The 24429-nt window shown below is 36.1% G+C and overlaps 1 protein-coding gene and 2 pseudogenes across 1 annotated transcript; 1 reads left to right on the top strand and 2 right to left on the bottom strand.

The window, feature by feature from the left end:
* Positions 1 to 677: 677 nt before the first annotated feature.
* On the bottom strand, positions 678 to 3755 carry LOC107863563. Its single transcript, XM_016709535.2, has 2 exons — positions 3433 to 3755; positions 678 to 1356 (listed from the first exon to the last, which is right to left on the bottom strand). Exons 1-2 carry the CDS (start codon positions 3622 to 3624, stop codon positions 1168 to 1170), a joined length of 381 nt encoding a protein of 126 aa, XP_016565021.1. The 5' UTR covers positions 3625 to 3755; the 3' UTR covers positions 678 to 1167.
* Positions 3756 to 6928: 3173 nt separating this feature from the next.
* Positions 6929 to 9457, bottom strand: LOC107858598 (annotated as a pseudogene).
* Positions 9458 to 14045: 4588 nt separating this feature from the next.
* On the top strand, positions 14046 to 14841 carry LOC107871493 (annotated as a pseudogene).
* Positions 14842 to 24429: the final 9588 nt, after the last annotated feature.

The following is a 24429-nucleotide window of genomic DNA, read 5'->3' as shown; positions in this document are numbered from 1 at the left end:
AAAAACTAAAGGCACAATTGTAGCTCACTTCCCTTACGATGTATTCTTCTTTGCTTTTACAACCAAAAAAAAAATTCTAAAATTCAAGATCCAGTATCATAGTAATGAAAACCTCTCTTCGCACATTCTTCTTTCTTCAAATCAAATTAAACAGCTAGATTCACTCTAATAACCCCAAATTTGTTATCCATGAAAAATGTGATGAAAACAAGACTATCTCCACTACAATGGTCTGATTGAGAGAAGATGAACATAATGAGTCATAAGACTGCACTATATAACAGTATCAAGGATTTGAAAGGGTATGCAGTTGATCCGAAAAAACATATATATATATATATATCATTTAGTTAGTTCATTATAGTAAAAGATTAATTTACTTTTTTGCTACAATTTTTATTTTTTAAAAGTATAGTTCAAACAAGGTAAAATAGTCCTTCAATTTTTATGTTGGTAATTCAACTTTTCAACATACCGACTCTTAGTATAGTGTATATGATAGAGATATAGATTTCATGTATGTATTTAATTCCACTATTTGTTTGTTACTTTATCATGAGAGAGATGACGAGAAATCTGCATTAGATCTTCCGAGTAGGAAAATACAGTAAGCATCCCCAGAAGCCACCCACACCTAAACACAAGAAGAAAAGAAATAACCAAGAAAGCAACTTGACTGGAACCAGAAATACAACATCTTACCTGCAAATGGATTTGATTAAATAACAGTACATCAAATTCCATAGTCGTTCAAGCTGCATTCGACCAAATTAAACTTCTACTCCCTAAAATACCCAAATCATCCTTGGGCACGATTTCAGAAAAATCTAAAACCCGTCTAGCCATGAGTTGCAGACATGTTAGTTCGTCCGTATTGAAAATGACAAGAACTTATCAATGAGGATGTTTGCCATGCTAAATGCATAAAATCCATTGGGAAAATTCAGACCACATGTCCCCACAACTAAGAAAGATTGATCAAACCCATGGTAGATAACCCCACAGCGAAAGATCTCATTACAAAAGACCAGAAAATACAAGAGAGAGTGTAGAGTGTCATCAAGCCTGAGCACAAGCTTGATATTTCTTCATCGCGAAACCTTTTCAAGCCTCATAACGAAAGATCAATCATGGGAGTCTCACCTTTTGATTGGAGGCTTTTCCATCTTAATCTTGACTTCCAGTGAGTTGTTTGCCTGCCTGGTTGATCTGTGTTTTTTCAGGTAGGGCAGAAAGCATGAATTTCTTGCTAGAACCAACATGGTGGCAGAACTGCTTAAGCATATTTCGACCCCTCATCCATTTGAGCATTAGCTTCATGTGTGTTTTGCTGTTTAATCCATTAATATTAGCTTCCTGGAAGGAAAAATAAGTCAAAATTGTAGCTTTTCTAGTCAATTGATCACATTGGCAATGTTTAAGAATCTCAACGTTGACTAATTGAAAAAATCCCAACATTGGCCAAACCAGCAGAGACCAATATTCCCAAAAATGAGCGGCGCAAAAAAGTGACAAGGGCCCAAGGGCTTTAAGCGAGAAGCAAAATACTTCATTTAAGTGAAACACAATTTTAAAATAATATCAAAATGAGCACCGCACAACAACAAAATAGAGATAAATAAAACCATATCTAACTGCAAAATGCAGCCTTGTTTATCTGCTTTTTAAAAATTATTTGCTTTATAGAGGCTGGAACAGTAGCCACAACTACAAAGCCGATACATAATTCTCACCCCAAATTTCAACTAACACGCCACAAAATTGACTATATTGCTGTAACAACTCTATTTCCTGGTCAAATATGTGTGTTTCTTAATAATGAGGAGAAAATGTAACTCTTAACAAAATAGCCTCAATTTCCAGGTGTTGTAATCTCATGTGCTTTTTGATTTTATATATTAAGATAGAAAATTTGTCACACAGTCAGTCTGACTGATGGTTGGCACAATATGCAACTAATCTAGACCAAGCTAAGATGTGCCAGACTGTCCTGCAAATTCCCTCAACCTCTATGGGTTCTTCTTCCTAGATAAGTGGCAGAGACCAAGTTTCAGGACTAAGTATTACAAAAGACCGCTATGTTACTTAATGCAAGTGCTCTCTGATTGATGGTTATATTTAGATGGATTGATAAGTTTTTGTCCTCAAGTAATACAATCATGAAAATGTAATAGAGGTGACTGTTTAGTCCCCCCTCACGTGTATATTTTTGGATGAAATAAATGTTTCAGCCGCGCGCAATGGGTAATTAGATAATTAAAAAAAAATATACAGGACAACTCCATCTGACAACAAAGGATCCATAGCTTAGCAGTAGAGCACATTTTGAATGCAGATTTAGAGAACTTCATCTGACAATTAATTTGATCTCATTAACCGTAGTAGTGTTAACCTCAAAAAGGTGCAATACACTTTTTCTCAAGGCCATAAATGTGTTTGACTTGCACACATGCAAGTGTTAGGAAACATTTCTAAAGTCATCACGCTGCCAAATCAATTATCCTACATGCAAAATCCTCATCGAATTAATGCAAAGTAGTTACGGATTCATCTCATAAGTGGATTCCTCTCTATTTAAGTTCCAAATATCACTTCTTTCATCCAAGTTAATTTAAACCTTAGAAACGTAGTCTTCTGTGAGTTTTTTTTTTTTCTTTTTACATCATAATATAGATTATTGGGACCCCTGCCCTTATTTAGAGTTATCGTGCTAGAGTCTCGGAAATTGAGAACTTTTTGGTAGGAAATATTTTACTCCTTAGTGGGCTAATAATCATGTCAGTGGATCACAAGGTACTAGATCGGGATTACAACATGGTTCTTGTGGCTGCAAGAGACAAACTATATTATTTATTAGTGAACTACTACGAACACAGATGAGACAGACTTATACCATGATCTGGTCAATATCAAATGTTGTATAATTGGACATCAGAACATTAGTCGATTCAAAATGCAATCATCCCCTATAGATCACAAGGCTAAAGAAGTCATTCAGGGACTATTGAGCGGCATAGATACTACAAACATGTAACACCCAATTGTTTTGTGAAGCTAAGACAGAAGAAATGCTTTATCTTAAGGGGATTTTGTTGGCCTTTGAGGCAATCTCAGGTTTATAAATAAACCTAACAAGTTTCCCTAGTGATCAATACTCTACCCTCTTTCCAATTAGGTTGCAGAGCACCCTTGCATAGCTGAATCGAAGTATCAAACTAGAGTATATGATACTTGAACGTTCAGGATCACTCATTAGAAATGACGTAGATTCGATTTTAAACCTAGACGGTACACCAATAAAATATTCATTTGAAAAGGAATTAAGCAATCTTAAGGATCTATCTCGTTGTAAATTCATTACAATGACAGATATAATATAAAGTAGAATAGGGGGTAAGGAGGAAGAATAAGAGGAGGGTGAGAAAGTGTGACCTTGGCGAGGTTCCAAGTATTGGGGAGGGTGAGAGGACCGTGCTGATGGATAACATGGTAAAGAGATTCGGCAATAGTAGCAGCTTCTTGGGGTGGTACCTTGGGATTGATCTTCCTAAGATTTGTTGCCCTTTTCCGCGAGAAATGCCTCACAAATACACTTGCTACACCATTTCCACCTCCCCGCCACATATCTCACAGTCACAGATGCTCCCGAAACCCTTCTGCTCCCTTCTCTTTTACTAATCTTAAACTAGTACGATGTTCCGGCTCAAAACTGTACAACATTTGTCTTTCTTAATAGAAAATTGGGCCAGCCAATAGGGTCCTTAAGGCCCAATTTATAGCCTGACATTTTTGGTGGGCCAACAACCATGAAAGTTGCAAAAAAACGACTTCGTTCGCGCCGTTTTACCCGTTTAATTTGTAAAATGGCCCCAATAGTCCCGCCAGACCACCTAGATCCGCTCCATGACCCGTTTTGGGGCCGCCGGCCCACACTCCCCGCTCCTCAGCCCCTGACCAATTTTTGGCCCATTTCACGTCCGGATTCCGTGCACAACCCCAAAACCTTGGGCTATAGCACACCAAAAATGACCCATTCGTGCCGTGTTGCTCATTTAACCACCCGAACGTACGGCCCCACCGTCCCACACTCCCCTGCTCCTCAACCTGCCTAGGAGCCCACAGTCGATTTTCATCCCATTTCACGCCCGGGTCTCTGGCACACCCACAGAACCGTAGACTATAGCACACTGATTTGACCCGAAAAATGGCTGGTTCGCATCGTTTCGCTCGTTTGACCATCTAAATGTCCCCGCCCACCCAAACGGACCATACTAGGCGCTCCCCAGCCTCTCTGGCACGCCTCAATCGATTTTTGCATAAATGACTCTTATTAAAGAATTTTTGCTTAAATTACATAACTAATAAATCTATATTAGTTAACGATTTTTACAAAAATTACATAACTGATTATTCCTTTGATGATTAATATTTTTGATTTTCCATAAGAGACATATATCTATACTATATATACATTTCTATTATATAGAAGAGGTGATTTCCACCACCCCTTATATAATTACCAAAAAAATCCATCTACTTCCACTTAATTACATACCATACCCCAATATATAATAATTTTATTGTTTCATCATAATGGTTTAAATATTTAATATATTCTATTAATTTATATTAATTAACTATAACTACATATTGAAAGTAAAGTTTTTTTATTTATTTAATTGGTTATCATGTTCAAAACTAATTTGTTACCACAAATCACAATAATTAATAACTTAAAATATTAAAACATATATAAATTTTTTTATTGATTCTCATTATTTTAGAAATGCCACATAAATTGAGATAAAAGAAAAAGTACTGCAAATCATAATAATTAACAACTTAAAATATTTAAAAGATATATAAAATTTTAGTTAACTCTCAAAATTATATCGAAACCACATAAATTGGGACACAAGGCGTAAATATATTATCTGATAATTACGTAAATATTATTATAAATCACAATAATTAACAAGTTAAAATACTCTTTTAAAAATAGATAAAAGTTCTATTCAACTCTCAAAATTTTATCGGTGCAGCATGAATCATGACAAAATAAAAAATTATCTAAATTAATTGCAACTAAATATTTAAAGTAAATCAATTTTATTATTTTAATTGACTTTTATATAGAAAATTAATCTTTTTATTTATTTATTTATTTAGTAAATTTAAATTTTAAAATTATTTTTTTCTTGTATAGAAATACTAATATTTAAACTTAACTTTAAATTTTGAAAGTACAAAATTAATAAATTTAATTTAATAAAATAAAATTCTAATGAAAATTTTCTTAGAATTTGTGTTGGGTCAATATGTATCAAGTTAAAAGAAATAAAGAAAAATATATAGTAAAATTTTATTATTGTGAAAGATAAATATAATGCACTATCCAATAATGTGTAATAATATTATATTTTGCATATGCAAATATAGCATCCTGTATTTAATTAATCTACTATTCTGGCGAATTATAGATGATTACTATTGAATATGATAAAATTATATTAATTTTTATAGTAACGACATAATCAATCGCTCTTAATTAATTATTATGAGTCATCTAGGTATTAAGAAAATAAATAATATTTAATGAAAAATAAAATAGATATAAAATGCGAAATTAACTATTAATGTTTTAAATTAAATTTTCGTCTTTCGAATAATGATTTTACTATATCACTCCTTATTATAAGTCATTTATGTATTAGAAAAATAAGAATAACAAAATGATATGTCAACATAAAATCTTTGATTGACTATCAAAATTATATTAGTGCCACATAAATTAGGACGGAACAGAAGAAGATATAAAGCAACATATATTATTTGGAAAGAAAAAGGTCCGCTCTTATAGAAGAGCTACAGAGGCGGATGCGGATTTAGTCCGAGCTAAGTTCATAGATATTTGAAATAAAAAGTATTGTAAATAACAATAATTAACAAAAAAAAATTTAAAAATTGATTGATTTCTGCTTCAGCTGCTTCAATCGTGATTTTAATGTACAATGATGTTTAAAGAGGGTAAATTGGAATAATGAGATTTAAAAAGGATAAAATGTATGTAGTAAAGTGTGAGAAGAATAAAGCATAAGTAAATTTTATTACTATATTTTAAAGAAATTAAAGAAAAGAAGTATAAAAATTATTTGTAAAAGATTTTTACAAACTAATTTAAATATAAATAAAGTAAATTTAGGTACCAAAAACGTGTATCTATCACAAATTTGCTACCAAACACTTCGCACTTTTTTAACATTAGCAAATTTTCTATCAAATATGTGTAGCCATCTTTCTTAACTTTTTACAGCTCCTCAATATTAATTAACATTTCTCTGCTTTAAAAATAAAATAAAGAAAAGAAAATCTCAACTCTTCCTTCTTTATTAAAAAACAACACTCTTTTCCCGTGTTAAAAATAATAATTAAACAAAACAATAGCGAATCTAAGGTGTGTATTCTCTTTATCGGGTAAGTTTACATGATTCTTAATCTTCGCGATATTGAAAATCAATAATCTGCTGGATATTTGATTTAAGCCATTTCATTAGATTTACGCCTCTCCTTTCTTTATATTTTTTATCGCAAAATTTAACAAGAAGATTAAAAAAAAGTTTCAATTGTGATCTCCTCAACTCAATCATACTAATGAAAATATTCTACTGTTCAAACTTTCTACTCCAAGATAAATCCTAAAACTTAAAAATTGCAATCCATATGTTCTACTATTGGGCCCGTGCTGACACGGGCCTTGCACTTCTAGTATTTCATAAATATAAAATATACATACACACAAATCTGCATATGCATTTACAATATATATATATATATATATGACATACATCTCTATTACAAAAAGGATAACTATATACATATACATATAGATACTCAAAAATAAATAATACATGCCCACGCCCCAAATATATATAGAGAGAGGAACTCTTGTTTAAGTTTGACTTTAAACCACTAATTTTATTGAAACCACGCTATTGCAGTGTTAAGAAGTTTAAAAGCTATTCTTTTAACTTTACATTTTTTGTAAGCAATACAACAACATAACTGGTTGTAATTCTTTGTATATTAAGTATACATGGCGTTAGCTAATCTTGGTTTTGCCTGAGCAACAAGTGGTAAGCTACTAAAATGATTAATCTTAGACGACTTATTAATTAAGTCATTGCATATTGAATTTGGTGGTAAACTCCAAGTGAACCCTTGAAGTAGCCTAGCAAGTAACATTGTAGTAATTGTGGAACCAAGTTTCACAGCTGGACAACCTCGTCTTCCCATACTAAATGACAACAAACGTAACTTTGAATCAGTGAGAACTACTTCACCACCATCTTCGGCCTCTTTGAGATGGCGTTCTGGCTTGAACTTCAATGAATCCTCCCAAACTTTAGGATTCCGGCCAAGTCCAAGACGACTTAATAGCACTACACTCCCTTTAGGGATGAAGTACTTTTCACCTATGATGGTATCAGAGAGACAGACACATGAGGAACATTAAAATGCGATATGGGGTAGAGTCGAAAGGCCTCTTTTATGAAAGCTTTGAGATAATTTAGCCTTGGAAAGTCTGATTCTTGAACCAATCTATTGATCCCAACAACAGTGTTGAGTTCTTCTATGGCCCTTTGCATCAACTTTGGTTGGTTCAACATTTCTCCAAGTGTCCATTCAACTGCATTTGAGGGATTATCCACTGCTGCCAACATGAGTTCCTGAACATTATTTGTTTGCAAACATCATGTCATGTCAGCACTCTCAAATAAGATGAACATTAGTATATGTTTATTTTTTATTTTTTATATTTTTGTTAATGCAAAGGGTAGGTAGAAGGGAATGAGATTGTACTAATAATTTGTCTATAAATATAGATGTTCTTTTTGTAGGTCCTAGTTATGACTCATTGCATGTTTTGCCAAGCTTTGGAAAACAAAAACGTGCTTATTTTATAGACAGGTGTATGGTCAAAAGTTTAGGGAAAAAAATAAGTATTTTTGAGTAGTAGCGGAAGTTGTTTTTTCGGAAGCTAGGAAAAGTAATTGGCTTTCGGAAGTACTTCTGAAACCTTAGCCAAGTACAAATTATTGTACTAATATTGGCAAAAGTGCTTTACAAATTAATTAGTCAAACAGAAACTCTATGTTCCTTGAAAAGTACTTTTACTAGGAGTACTTCAAACAAAAAATACTATTTTCTAATAAGCTGATTTTGAAAGCTACTAATCGTAAAAGCCATAGGTGATCATGATACACAGCATCATTGTTCACGTGTTTAGTAATTGAATGTATACTTACAAGCACAATTGCGCCTTAATCTCTTTAACATGCATCAATGGATTCCCATGAGTATCTTTGAGCATGATAAGAACTTCAAGGATGTCTTCTTCCAAAGTTTTGTTGCCACCTTTCCACATCTGAATCCTCTGATCAACTTCAACATCAATGTGTTTTGTTGCTGTGGCATAGGCTTTCTTGATAATTGCCTTGTGACCATGGTAAGTAATCTGATATACCATAAGAATAAATATGTCCAAGAAGGGTAAAAAGTGCATCAACTTGCTCCTCTTTTTCTATAATTTCAGTAAATCTCTTGATGAAAATCATATTCCTAATTACATTCGCGCAATACCATCTCGTCACTTTCCTCAAGTTAATAACAGATTGGTTGCTGCATTGATTGTAAATGAATCGATGAAGGTGGTCAGCTTCTTCATCCCTTTTACAATGAAGCCGTTGAAATGACGCTGGTGATAGCACATGAGAAGCAAGAATTCTCCTCATTTATTCATCCCATTGATCACCAATGGGGAGAAAAACGGAGGTCAAGTAGCCATTACTAATGAGGCTCGCGGACATGCAAATAGGCCTGGATGAGAAAACAGAATCAGGTGAAGTTACAGGAATGACATGGACATTACCAAGACGAATGCAAGCGATCTCGGTGTCCATTTCCTCCATAATTTTGTGTATCCAATTATGAAATGCTGGATTCTTGTTTAGAAGCATTTGAGGAAGGCTGCCAAGTATAGGCCATGATTTTGGACCTGGAGGGAATGGCTTATTGGTTTTATTGTTTCTTACAGTAGCATTCCATTTGCTTGTGATTTTGAGAACAGTAGAAATGAAAAAAATTCTCCATATAATACTATTAATGGATTTTGAGAAAGTGGAGAGGAAGTAATTGGAGATTACCATATGAACAAGGTTTGAAATTTTCAATCTTTTTTGCATGTGATTGGTGAATCACAGTTTTTACACTATTTATAAGCTCTGCATGAACTTGCAACTTGCAAGGTAGGGTCAACAAAAAAGCATTATTATGGTAAGTACTATGTAATAGTAGTAATACTCTATATCATTTTAATATAACAATATGGTATGTGGCCTGAGAGAGGCCACCAAATTAAAACACAGTATTTGATTTCATGCATGGCAAATAGTTACGTTCCCTTTACTTTAAACTGTCTGAATTCTAGTTGTAAACTACTATAATATTATCTGAAAGGTGAAGTTGACAGTAGAGATATGCATTAATCTAATTTGGTTGATTATTGTTGCGTGTTTATCTTGGATCACACATTGTTGAGAAAACATCAGTAAGTAAGGGCTGGGGTCCAAATTAATATGTATAATTGTTGTGTGTTTATCTTGGATGACACATTGTTGAGAACACATATCACATCACTAAATAAAGGCTGGGATTTAAATATATATAATTGCATGCTATCCACTATCAATTAAGGTAAAATCAGAAAAGTCTTACTCCATACGAAAACATATATCGATCAGGTGGAAATAATTAATCTAAATAAAGATAATGCCTTATGAATTTCCTTTTAAAGTGTCCTGTTCTGACACTAACGTTTTGAAACATGCTTAAAATGTTTCCTCCTTGTATGCCACACACTTAAAGTTGTGTGTGACCGACAGATTCAGAATTTATGGGTCGTGGATGCTTCAGAGGTTCGATCATACACGTTGACGTCCAAAAGTTTAAGGTTTTGCCTAAAAATTAAATTACCTAGCTATCTTTTTTGTTTTTGAAGTGCTTTTCTAAATCTTACATCAATTTCTTTTACATTTTTTATATAATGATACCTTGTCTATGTTTGATTTAACTGGTATTGAAGCACCATCAAATTACACCTAGCTAGGTCCGTCCCTGTCAGAAACTTTCAATCACAACCTTTTTTTTTTTTTTTCTTAAAATTCCGAATTTGCATATTTTTCTTTTCTGTTTAATTATATCCTCTCATTGAAGTTATATACTACAAAACAGCAGAAGACAACACACATTGAGGAAAAAACAAATAATCCCAAGAACGTATCATGTAAAATTATTTGCTACAAAGTATACATTTTGTAGCAAGATTTTTACCATTAGGGCTACATATTTTCTCTAGCTGTAAGTATTTATTCTTACCCAGAGACCATATAAGGTCTGTAGCTAAATTTAGTTACGTCATTTCTTGTTCAAATGCTATGGAAAAAAAATGCGGTTAAAGTATCTACAGTTAATACATAAAAATGACCCTAAACTTGACATCAAAATATAACTTTGACTTTAAACTTTGATAGTGCACAAATAGAACCTTTAACTATTCAAAACCTAAACAAATATTACCACCGATTTTGCAATCCCATGTGTGAGTCTCACTCGCGCCTACGTGGAAAGGTAATCCAATCACACGGTGCCACGTCATTAAAAAGGCTGACTTGAAGAGAGGTCATATTTGTGCAGTTTTGAATAGTTAAAGGTCATATTTATGCACTGTCAAAGTTTTGCTTTTTGTGTTAAATCTATAGTAGCAGCACCTAACTTTTTTTTTAATTTTAAAAAAATTATTATTATTATTATTATTTTATTTATTTTTATAACAGGAGCACCTAGCTTTTTTTTAATGAAAAAAAAACAGTCACTAGCAGGGATCGAACCCGCACAGTAGGCTGAAGGAAGCACCCAAGAAGAACAAATAACACCACTAAGCCATCTAAGTGTCTTGTTTCATATGGTTCAACATTAATATACGTTCATAAATATACATTTTCTATCTTATATATATACACCGTAATTTTTTTACCGAGGGGTTCGGGTGAACCCCATGGCAACCACATAGGTCCGCCCCCTTGTTAATTTAATAACATTTTAATTACACTAATTTGATAACGTTAATTTAATCTACTACTACTACTATCCTTAATAACATTAATTTAATAACATTTTATTAAATCTATAATTTTTTTATTATTAGTATAATTTCATCTATAATTTAATATTTAAATAAATAATATTTAGATATATTATATATCTTAAATTTGTCCTCTGCATTATAATATATATACATACCCGCTCGATTTTTTCATATGAGGCTGACCCGCCTAATTAATAAATCTTCAATATTGCTCTTTTTCCGCAATGGCAAAAGAAATTAGATGCCATTTTTATCTTTGAGCCGAAAATAATGAAAAAATAATAGTGAAGAGTCATTTAAAGGTCATATTTGTGCAGTTTTGAATAGTTAAAGGTCATATTTGTGCACTGTCAAAGTTTAAGGTCATATTTATGTTTTATGCCCTTAGATTTTAAGATGGACGCGCTCAGTTTTGCGTGTTGAACATGCGTTTTGCCACGTAGGATTAGAGGTCATATTTGTGCAGTTTTGAATAGTTAAAGGTCATATTTGTGCACTGTCAAAATTTAAGGTCAAAGTTATAATTTGGTGTCAAGTTTAGGATCATTTTTATGTATTAACTCAAGTATCTAGCCAAGAAACTTTTGATATTTAGCTACGACATGTTCTGTAATTGTATGTGCATTATGTTGTAGTTACGTCTGAAATTTAAGAATGTATAAGACTTTTGAATAATTAATGTTAAACTAAAAGTCTAAAAGTGTGTGTCTCGTATTAAAAGTACCCTTTGAATCTTGTAATTTTAAATTTATTGAATTATATTTTGATAAAGAAGTGTTTATCGAATTATATTTTGATAAAGAAGTGTCAGTAAGGGTATGGTGAAAAAATGATCAAGAATGTAGTAAAGAGCTATATCTTTTTTATAAGGTATTCATGAGGGTGAGTAATTAAAATACATGTTATACGTTTTAAAAAGAAATAATACATAAGCGTGTGCTTTAACTTAACCTCGACTAGATTCATATCATCCAACTTTGGGCGTGCATAAGTAGCTCTTAAACTTAATCATGTAAAGTTGAACAATTCGACACATGCATCCTACATGGGCGTCCTACATGACAATTGGCATAAGATGACGTTTAAGACATCATATAGGATGCGTGTGTCTACTTGTTCATCTTTATAAAAATTTAAATGTCTACTCATACAAACCCAACGTTGGAGGACACAGATACTAGTTGAGGCAGATGGCATGATTATGTATTGCGCCTTTTAAAAATGATTAATTTTCTTAAGTAACGTACCCCAAGTTAAAAGCACCACTTAATTTGATAAGGTAAATCAGAAAAGTTTTATTCCATATCTGTTCCAAATAATTTATCTAAATAAAGATACCTTATAAAATTTTCCTTTTCAAGTCTCATGTTCTGATACTAGCCTTTTCATGTGCTGACACTAAAGTTTTCATGTCCTGACACTAACGATTTAAAACATTCTTAAAACGTGTTCTCCTTATATGTCACACACTTAAAGATTACGTGTCACTATCGGATTCAGGATTTAAAAGTCACTGGTGTTTGAAAAGTTCGGTCGAAGTTTAAGATTTCATCTGAAAAACAAATCATGCGGCTATCTTCTTGGTTTCAGGATACCTTTCTAAATTTTATACCCTTTTTTTCATTTTTATATAATTATACCTAGCCGAAGTCGGATTTCACGAATGCTAAAATACCACAAAATTCAACCTAGGTCCGCCACTGGTGTCAGCAGCTTTTCAGTCACAATTTTTCATTTTAATTCCCAATTTGCACATTTTCCTTTTCTGTTTTATTATATATCCTTTCATTTAAGAATTATCTTCATAGAACTTTAATACTGCAACTACTGAAAAATAGACACCATTTTTTTTTTTGATTTAATTTTCTAGGGTTTGGGAGAAAAGAATGAGGTATGGGTTAAAGTGTAAAAACGAAAAAGTTATTAGCATTCATTAAGTCTTTTTAAAATACTTTTTACACCCTACTTTTCTATAAAATACCAAAATATTTGTTCTCTCCTCACTCTCTAATTGGCTCTCCCGCTGGGTTTGAACCAAACCTCCATTTTTTATTTGTATGTTATGTAAATCTTTAAGAACTTCGATCTTTGATTTCATGCATGTCTAATAGTTACGTCCCTTTATTTTAAATTGAGTAAATTCCAATGTAATAATTGTGATAAACTATAATATTATCCGAAAGGTGAGGTTGACAGTAAAGATCTGCATTAATCTAATTTGGTTCATTGTTGTGTGTTTATCTTGGATCACAATTCACACATTGTTGAGAACGCATCACATCACTAAATAAAGAATGTTCAAGCTAAAAGCAGAACTTTTTTTGAAATTGAGATAATAGTATCAATTAAGGTAAAATCAGAAAAGTCTTTGCCAGCCACTAATTCAGAGCTTTATCAGGTAAGGCACTCATCTTTCTACATTTAGTTGTACAATACAATAAATGCGTCATTTAACTTGTCTCAAATCATAGTTATGAGCTTCAACTTTGAATGTGCATAAATAAAAACTTAAACTTGTATAAAGTTCAATAAATGTATACCTATCCTATGTGGCGGCATAATATATATCCCGACCAAATGAGAAAGATTGAATTCTGATTCTTCAAACTTACATAGTTTTGCACATTCCCTTCACTTACACTAAGTTACATTACAATTTTGTCCCTGTCAGTAATCATAATTGATCTTTGGCATAATCTCACACGCGTCCTTGTTAATAACATCAGGTTACCATGCCAAAAGAACAACACCATGTAGGAAAACCACATGTTTTTATCAAGACATTCATTTATAATATAGGAAAACACAAGTTTTAGAGTTCCTAGAAAAAAACATATATATATATATATATATATATATGTAGTAGTTTTGGTCTAAAATATATCAAGAATTATTTGTTCATATATATTGACTATTCAATCTTTCAGATGCTAACTTCATCTACTGAAAGATTTCAAAAGATTCAAAAGGGAGCCCCAGCTGAATACCAAAAGTATCTTGTCCAGGTCACAAAGTATCAGACAGCTGAAAACTGCAAGGTAATTAATTAAATCCTCTTATACATTTCATGCTTATACTGATAACTGTTATTAATGGTATTGGTTGGCGCTATATAGACATAGATAGTTGGAAAATGGATAATACCAAGAGAGCAGAAATTTGCTCCAGCAGATGTACATTTCCACCAGTTTGTGGTACCTCCAGTCTTGCCCATTAGAAGTGTCTGTACATATGGTGATCTTGCTGCCATGAGATTGCCTCCTCGTGTTAAAGGACTTGGTTCTTGTGAGGTAATTAATTTGTGCTAATTATTCTTATACTATTACGTAATTATACTTGTTAATTATACTATATAACAACTAATTTAGACTTATCCCATTTCCCAATATATTGTATACCAATGGAAAGAGTAGTACATGCATGCCATGCAGGAGGAGTGGTACATTCATTGGAAGGCTGGACCCACCATGAAGTTGGGGCTATTGATGTACACAGGATTGACTTAGTTTGGAAGGCTGCTTTGAATCATGGACTAATGCCTGTCTCAAGTTTTACAGAGAATCATTAATTACTTACTCTTTTTCAATTCATTAAGTAACAAGTCCAAATTAATTCAAGTTTTCAATTTGTAGGAATTATTGTAATTGATTTGGCTGGCTAAATTTACATTTAGTTCAATTTATGGACTACTTGTAAGTCTCTCTCTCTCTATGTCGAAGTGCAGTAGTCTTCTAATCCTGTTTGCATATACATTAAACTTAATTTATGTCAGTAATGGGATGCACGTATCTAAGGAACTCGTAGGCAAACACACGAAATCCTGAAATATTTCATAGTTCTGCCTTTTTCGCTCATATATTTAAAGATGAGCTACGTCTGCCTCTCCTGTGCGAAACGATTCAGGCGGTAGGTTGTTACGATACGAACCAAGAGGTCCATGCACAAACTCATTCAGTACGCACGTATCCCCAGGAATTCATAAGCTAGCGCTAAAAATGGTCCATTCGCGCCGTTGCCCGTGACCACCAAAATGACCCCACCGACCCCGTCGAAAAACCCAGAGCCACTCTTCAGCTTCGCCGGGGGCCCTTCAGTACATACCGACACTAAGCCCCAGGCCCACCCGAGAACCGCGGGTAACACCCACCGAATGAGGCTGAAAATTGCCCATTTCTGTCGTTTTGCCTGTTTGACCATCCAAATGGCCTCGCCCACCCAAAGGGACCATACTAGGCCGCTCCCTAGCCTCCCTGGCACGCCCTTGTCAATTTTCAGCCCGCAGCACACTGGTTTCAAGAAGACATACTTATTATGAAGGTGGAATTGGTTTCTGTACCATTTTCCTTTTGTGTGTAACTTCTGAAGTTATTTGGGATCCATCATTTATATGTCAATGAGAGTTTTTGATGTCTTTCCTGATATTAAACTTGTCATTTTTTCTTTAACATTTCTAATCTCCTGTATACCTGGCTTTCTGATCTTCAATGATGCAAACAATTTCCCTTCAAGAACTTGCACTTACCTAATTCCTAGTAAGACAGTCTTAGAATCTTCTATGCTGACAGATGCCTATTGGTGGTTAGTTTTTTCGCCAGGAGGTTGCATTGGAAGGTATAAGTATACATGATATTGGTAAAACTAGCAAGCACCATATTTTTTTGAAAATGATAGCATAAATACTATGTGGGCAGTATTTTCTTTACAAAAATGAGCCTCTCTGTGCTTTACAAGGCCTCCAAAGTTTCAAAATGGATTCAGCACCCTCTACAAGAAACTCTTAACGTCAAAATGATAAGTTGTCTGATCTTATCTGCAACAAGAATGACGAGCACTGTGTTCAGTTTGGAGCCTGTCCCTAAGCTCGTCTAAACTTATCCTTATCTTCATTGCCTTCTATTTGTTTGTTATCTTTGTTCTTGCTAGAACCTACATTTGAGAAGCTTGTGTTGTTGTCCTAAGTTAATGTTTAAGTTTTCTTTCCTTACTACAGTGCATCAAAATTCAACTTGTGGTGCTGCTGAAAATGTTGAAACTGCTGCAAAGCCTAATGGCATAATGCATGAACCTGTACATGCTGATAGACCCAATGCATTCACTAACAACAGCTCATCTGTTCTCTCTTGCATACAAACAGCAGTTGATATTCCTTCTCAAAGCAGAAAAATTGATGTTCCTCCTAATATGTTTTTGGGCTAGCCCTCTAACATGGGGTTGAGACCAAAAATAGATGGGAGGATTATTAAGAAAGAACCTGTCTATGGTGGGAATTCTTCGTTTGCCTTTGGTCCTCATGGCAGTTACTTAGAGTCACGTTCTGCAATGGGTGATGCATCTATTTTGTCATTTAGTAGTGTGGAGTCTAACACGCAACCTCTTAATGAACCTCTTATGGATGCTGACACTACTTCATTTGGATTTCTTGGGGAGATGCCTCAAAATTTTGGTTTCTCAGACTTGACTGCTGATTTCACTAATAGTTCTGGTACGTGTCTTCCTCTTCCCAGTTTCCCTGTAATTTCATGGCATCTCTGGATTCTGTGCTTTTCTGTTTTTAAAGTTTTAGGTATTAAAATGAGCTGGTATGATGCTAATCAGGCATAATTTATATCCGCTTTGACCATGTTCAGATATATTAGAGAGCTACTCCAGGACTCCCTTTATAGCAACAGATACTGGTAGCTAGCTTGATTCCAATGGTAGGTGGATATTACCAAGATAAAAACTTTTATACTTTTTGTTTGTTCTCTTTGGATAACCAATATGACTTTCAGGAGGCATTGAGAGGTTAACCAATGCATCAGAGAACTTGAGATACACTAATTCCAGTGGAGATTGATTGTGTATAGGTAACTTTCTCCATCTTATAAGATTCATTAGAGTTGTAGTACTTAATCGAGATTGGTTGTTTGGGTACTTTTTCCATTTTATGAAAAATGAAAAATTCATTAGACATGAAAGCTCCGTTGGCTCCATTTTGTATGAAGATTTGGAGTATACATAATGTTTAAGATATTAATTTTGATTTTTGGTGCTAGTAGCACATGCGCTGGACCTGCAAAATGATGATTGTAGGTGTACAAAGGTATGAGAGACCAATACTATATGGAATAAAGCAATCTCAAAAGGCCTAGAACTTTTTTTTTTTTTGGAATCAACATAGACGAATCTAGTTAATAAGGTCAAATATTTTCCACATCCCAAAATGAAGAGAGTATAGCGTACATTGTAGAGAAGTCATGTGCTTAGTTTTCCAACTTGCTTGTATGTGAATGTTTTTTCTTGGAAATAGTACAACAGGAATTATGGTCTTCTTTCTTCATTGTTTCACCTGTCGTTGTTGGACTTAGTAACTTAGTATAGGATGAAGTAGGTGTGGCTTTTCTACCATGGGGCTAATTGATGTTTATTTTAGAAATAATATTTACTTGTTCTACTGCCTAAAATTTTCTGCCTTAATTCGGTGCTGAGTTCTGGAATCGTTCTGTATGAGTTAGCGGGTATGCCCATTCCATAGCTGTTGTAGATTGTCTTGAAGCAAAAGAAGTTCATTGTCTTGATCACCAGAAAATAAAAGAAATGTTTACAATTGGAGATTCAAAAAGGTTGCAAAAGAAAGAAGCAAACTTTCTATAACAAGTATCAAAGGGGGAAAGAATAAGAGTAAAACCAGTAAGTATACGAGAAGTATGAACACTATAGTCAATGAACAAAATATGAATTGTAGTTTGGCCATTTAGCATCCATCACTCCAACAGGACTTGCAAGAAGGTCGAAAGGTTTGCCTATCCAGTCTTTCAAGATTGTGATTTGACCCTCTTTTATAAGAATGTCTTCGTCGAGGGTATCTACCTTCTTTTTCAACATGTTGATCTCATAATTCAACAGCATGTTCATCTCACTGTAGCTCTTAACTTCCTCTCACATGAAATCCCTCACCTGAAACACTTTTGGTAGTATCCCCTTCACGACGCCAAGTTCCTTCATGCATTCTTGCAAATCATTAGTGAGCTGGTTGATATTTTCGTCCTTTTTTAGCACCTGTTAGAATCAACCGTAAACTATGAAAAACAACAAAGACACAAAGATCACCAATAACATTTCATCAGAAATTCAAAACAAACTCATAGCCTAGAAGTTCAACCAAATCATGAATCCTTTTTAACTGTTAAAATTCACAGTAGATAACTCGTGAGCTTGTCCAAAAATTAAGTCAGATGAACGAGCAAACTTACCGAAACCCCTTCGGGTAACTTTACCACATCAGTGCATAATCAGATCAATGGGTTTGAGGATATCACAAAGTTTATCATGTTCTTGGTTGGTCCAAGTGATTACACATTAAGGCGATCAGACATGTCATAGAAGACTACCACATGCCAGCAACTCATGTATAAAAGTTCATAAAGAAAACCGTGAACTTCAGATGGAACAAAGATGAACCTAAAATCAAACAGAAGTAGAAAGCTAATGCAGAGAGAGTAACATGCAGACAGGCTATCATATATGAAGACGAGGTATCCAAAGTTAAAAAATAAAAACTATTCTGTTGCAACGAGATCTTAACATTGCCTGCTTACCTGAAGCTCGATATATTTCAAGTTGGATGTGGCATAAGAAAGAGCGTCCAGCGCATTTTGTACTTCACATTTGAGAATGTCGTTACCTCTAACTGTTGTGTCTAGATCAGCCTGAAGTTGCTTTATGTCCATCTTCTCGGAATAGAGCTTCTCCCTTAGCACCGTTGTCAGCAAAGTCTCCGAGTTAAGCTCTTTTACCTTTCTGGTAGTTTTCTCGGACATAATCTCTATTATCTTGAGCTACTCGATATTCCGCTTATAACTGAGTGAGTTGCTGCCTTAGATTTTGATTCTCCTTTGACACTTGCTATATTCTCTTAGACAAATCTTCAAGGTGTTTCTATGAAAATGACATCTTGATTGTATTATCTACTTTCTTCTCATTAAATGAACAGACTTCCCTTTGTAGAGAGACATTCTGCTCTGCAAGCTCCCTCGCCCTTTCACGGAGTCTATGTTGTTCAATTTGGTAGTTCTCAAGTTTTAGAGACCAATCGCTGGATCTTCTATCCAACTTCTTTTCCAGTATTGATTTTAACTCATTCTTGTTTGTCTCCAATCTTCGTGTCCGTGAATCTAGTTCTGCCTGTAATATGCTGGCTTCTTCCTTAGTAGAAGCCCTTTCAGCAACTTGATTCTGTAGCAAGCTTGAAACTTCAGAATCCATTTGTACCTTCTCATTTGTCAATCTTTTAATAGTCCGAATCAACAGTGGAACGCTAAGGTCTCTGCCGTGAAGAAACATTTTTCATTACTTTGGACAAGCAAATGCAAATTAAAACATCAGTTTAAGTGTTAAAAAGGAAGCTACAGCAAAATGATATGCATACCGTCTTGAATCATGACCAGATTTCTTAGGATGAACTTTCTTACTGTGACCATGGAGAGATTTGCTCAGATTTGTGAAATTCTTTTTTCCTGACCCACCGTCATAGAAGGATCCAGATGACAGTGAAACACTCCTCCAAGAAGAAACTTCCTTGGACTTTAATGGTGGTGAAGGGGTCTTGTTTGCATCATTAGTTGATGATCGAAAAAAGAAGAAGTTGTTCTTCATCATCTCTATGTATGGAGACTGTACATGAATCAAACTAGTGTCCATGAGATTTCAAAGGACAAAGCAAAACACTCATAAACAGCCACTCACAAATCATCATCCATTCATTAAAATATTGCAAGCTAACCAAATACTTATGAGACAAAGCAAAACATCTCTCTTTCTACATGCTTCTTCTTCAACAACAACATACGTAACCCCTACCTTGGCAAGTAGAAAATTTGTTTCCCATAAATCCTTGGCAAGGAAAGCAAAAACACGAGGATATTTATGAAGACATAAGCAGTAACAACAGTAGCAAGTAAGAAACAGAGGTATACGATACAACAAGTAGAAAAGAAAAATATATACTAATACTACTACCAGAAGAGACATGACGCAAAATAATTTACTACTAGCCTTCTACTGAAAATTAATAAAACACCCCACAAACAAATAGCACAAGAACAATTCAAAGAACTTATCAAATCCTTCTGATAAAACAAATAATCATGGTAAATAATAATACAAAAAAGATAAATTACCGAATCAAGGAGTTGAAAGAGTAAGAGCCGGCAAAAGGTTGTCAGAATCTATAGGATTCTTGTCATTTTTTCTTGAAAATGCTGCAGTTTTAGTTATTCTTGGCTAAAGATGTGAGCAGTCAAATCAACATACACGAAGGGGAACAACACACGAAGGCATAACTAAGAACTTATTTGTCTTTGATTCATCTATTGGTAAAAAAACAGGTAAAATAAATGTTATACCTATTATATAATAGACTAAAATGTATAGACTTTTTACAGATACTAATAATAATAATACTCATACTTAATATAGAGATCTCAAATTTTGAGTCCAAAATCAAAATATATGGTTAACTAATAAAGAGATCTCAAATTTAATTCATTCAAATCTTTAAAGAAGGGAATTTGTCAGTTTTTCTTATTAATTACCTTAATTGCATGCATACACAATTACGTAATCTCTATCCCTTTTTTAATTTTTAAGATGATCTTACTAATTAATAATGAGATCTCAATTTAATTAATTCCAACCTTAAGGAAACCATATATTTTAAAATTGAAACTTTTTTACCTAAATTGCATTATATCTAACGCGAAAAAGGAGATAATCGATCCCTTTAAATAACTCTTCTGTTCTATCTCTCACATTGATTGGATAAAATATAAAGAATTACAAAAATTACACTAGTATGCCAGGGAAGTTGGGGATCATCCCAGTGTCGTCTGTTTAAATTTTTGTTGCAATTTGGGTGGACAAACGGGCGAAACGGCATGAACGGGGCATTTTTGAGCCAAATTGGTGTGCTATAGCCTACGGTTTCAGGGGTGGGCCTAGGTTCCAGGCATGCCATGGTCTGAAAATTGATCGGGTTGTGCTAGGGAGGCTGAAGATTATCTCAGTATGGTCCTTTTAAATTTTCGTATCTATTTGGTAAGACAAACGGGCGAAATGGTGCGAACGAGGCATTTTTGGGAAAAATCATTGTACTATTGCCCACGATTTTAGGGGTAGGCGGTTCCGAGGGTACTGTGGCCAAAAATTGATCGGGGCTTACTAGGGAGGTTGGGATCATCCCAGTGTGGTCTGTTTAAATTTTTGTGGCCATTTGGGTGGACAAACGCGGGAGTGGGCCCAGGGTCCTGGTGTGCAGTGGGCTGAAAATCGACCGAGGTGTGCTAGGGAGGTTGCGGATCATCCCTGTGTGGTCTATTTAAATTGTTGTAGCCATTTGGGAGGACAAACGGACAAAATGGCACAAATGAGGCATTTTTGGGCAAAAACGGTGTGCTATAGCCCACGGTTTTGAGGGTGGGTGGGTTCGGGCATTCTGTGGGTCAAAAATTGACCTGGAAATGCTAGAGAGGTTGGGGATCATCCCAGTGTGGTTTGTTTAAATATTCGTGGCCATTTGGGTGGACAAACGAGTAAAACAACGCGAATGAGGCATTTTCGGGCCAAATCGGTGTGCTATCGCCCACGATTTGGCGGGTGGGCCTGTGGTCCGTGCTTGATATGGGCTAAAAATAGATCGGGACATAGCAGAGAGGTTGGGGATCATCCCATTGTGGTCTGTTAAATTTTCATGGCCAGTTGGGTGGATAAACGGGTGAAACAGCTCGAACGGGGAAAATCATTCGGGGCTTGCCGGTAGGTTGGGGATCATCCAAACGGGCAAAACGGCATGAACGAGGTATTTTTGGGCCAAATTGGTGTGCTATAGCCTACCTTTTCAGGGGTGAGCGGGTTCGGGCATTCTGTGGGCTAAAAATTGATCGGGGAGTGCCAGAGAGGTTGGGGATCATTCCAGTGTGGTCCGTTTAAATTTTCGTGGCCATTTAAGAGGACAAACGAGCGAAACGTTGCAAATGGGGCATTTTTGGGCCAAATCGATGTGCTATAGCCCATGATTTTGGGGGTGGCCCCGGGTTTCGGGCGTGCTGCGGATTGAAAATCAATCGAGGTGTGCCAGGGAGGTTGGGTATCATCCCAGTATGGTCCGTTTAAATTTTTGTGTCTATTTGGGTAGACAAACGAGTGAAAAGGCACAAACGGGGCATTTTTGGGCCAAATCGGGGTTCTATAGCCCACGGTTTTGGGGGTGGGCCTGGGGTCCGCATGTGAAGTGGGCCAAAAATTGATCGAGGCATGCCAGGAGGTTGAGGATCATCCCAGTGTGGGCCATTTAAACTTTCATGTCCATTTGGGAGGATAAACGGGCGAAATGGTGCGAATGTGTTTTTGGGTCAAATCAGTATGCTATAGCCCACGGTTTCAAAGTTGGGCCCAGGGTCCGGGCGTGCTCTGGGCTAAAATTCAACCGGGGCGAGCTAGGGAGGTTGGGGATCATCCCAGTATAGTCTGTTTAAATTTTGTCGCCATTTGGGTGGACAAACGGGTGAAACGGCTTGAACTAGGCATTTTCGAGCCAAATCGGTGTGGTATGGCCTACGGTTTTGGGGGTGAGCCTAGGCTCGAGGCGTGTTGTAGGCCAAAAATCCACCAAGGCGTGCCAAGGAGGTTGGGGATCGTTCTAGTGTGGTACGTTTAAATTTTTATGGCTATTTGGGTGGACAAACGGGTAAAAACAACGCGAACGGTGCATTTTGGGGAAAATCAGTGTGCTATAGCCTACGATTTCGGGGGTGGACCTGGGGTACGGGAGTCCTGTGGGCCAAAAATCGACCGGGGCATGCTAAGGACGTTGGGGATCATCCCAGTATGGTCCTTTTAAATATTTGTGGCGATTTGTGTAGACAAACAGGCAAAGCGGCGCGAATGGTGCATTTTTGGGCCAAATCGGTGTGCTACAGCCCACGGTTTTTGTGGTGGGCCCGAGATTCGAGCGCGTTGTGGGATGAAAATCGACCGAGGTAGGCCAGGGAGGTTGGGATCATCCCAGTATGGTCCGTTTAAATTTTTGTGGCCATTTGTTTGGACAAACAGGCAAAACGGCGCGAACGGGGCATTTTGGGCTAAATCAGTGTGCTAGCCCACGATTTTGGAGGTAGACCCGGGGTCCGGGCATGTTGTGGGTTAAAAATCGACCGGGGAGAGCCAGGGAGGTTGGGGATCATCCCAGTGTGGTCAGTTTAATTTTTTGTGGCCATTTGGGTGGACAAACGGGTGAAACGACATGAACTGGGCATTTTCGGGCCAAATCGGTGTGGTATGACCCACGGTTTTGGGGGTGGGCCAGGGATCCGGGTGTGCTGTGGGACTAAAATTGATCGAGGTGTGCCAAAGAGGTTGGGATCATCCCATTGTGGTCCGTTTAAATTTTTGTGGCCATTTTAGTGGACAAACAAGCAAAACAGTGCGAACGGGACATTTTTGGGCCAAATCGGTGTGGTTTAGCCTACGGTTTTGGGGGTGGGCCTGGGGTCTGGGCGTGCTGTGGGCCAAAAATCGACTGGGGCATGCTAAGGAAGTTGGGAATCATCCCAATGTGGTCCGTTTAAAATTTTGTGACCGTTTAAGTGGACAAATGGGCGAAACGGTACGAATGGGGCATTTTTGGGCCAAATCGGTCTGATATAGCCCACGATTTTGGGGGTGGGCTCGGGATCCGGGTGCGCAATAGGGTCAAAATTGATCGGGGCATTCCAGGAAGGTTGGGGATTGTCCTAGTGTAGTCCGTTTAAATTTTCATCTCCATTTGGGTGGACAAACGAGTGAAACGACGCGAACAGGGTATTTTTGGGCCAAATCGGTGTGCTATAGCCTATGGATTTGGGGGTGGGCCCGGGTTCCGGACATGCTGTGTCAAACATCGACCAAGGCATGCCAGGGAGATTAAAGATCATCCCAGTATGGTCCGTTTAAATTTTTGTGGCCATTTGGGTAGACAAACAGGCAAAATGGGGCGAACGGGGCATTTTTGGGCTAAATCGGTGTGCTATAGCCCACGGTTTCAGGGGTGAGCCCGGGGTCCGTGCGTTATGTGGTCCAAAAATAGATCGTGGCATGCCAGGGAGGTTGGGGATCATCCCAGTGTGGTCCGTTTGCATTTTCGTGGCCATTTGGGTGAACAAATGGGCGAAACGGACAAATGGGTTGTCAGGATCTGTAGGATTCTTGTCATT

Source organism: Capsicum annuum, chromosome 1 (assembly GCF_002878395.1).
Source record: "Capsicum annuum cultivar UCD-10X-F1 chromosome 1, UCD10Xv1.1, whole genome shotgun sequence".
Lineage (NCBI taxonomy): Eukaryota > Viridiplantae > Streptophyta > Magnoliopsida > Solanales > Solanaceae > Capsicum > Capsicum annuum.
The sequence above is the reverse complement of the archived record's forward strand: the minus strand, read 5'-3'. Positions and strand labels throughout refer to the sequence as shown.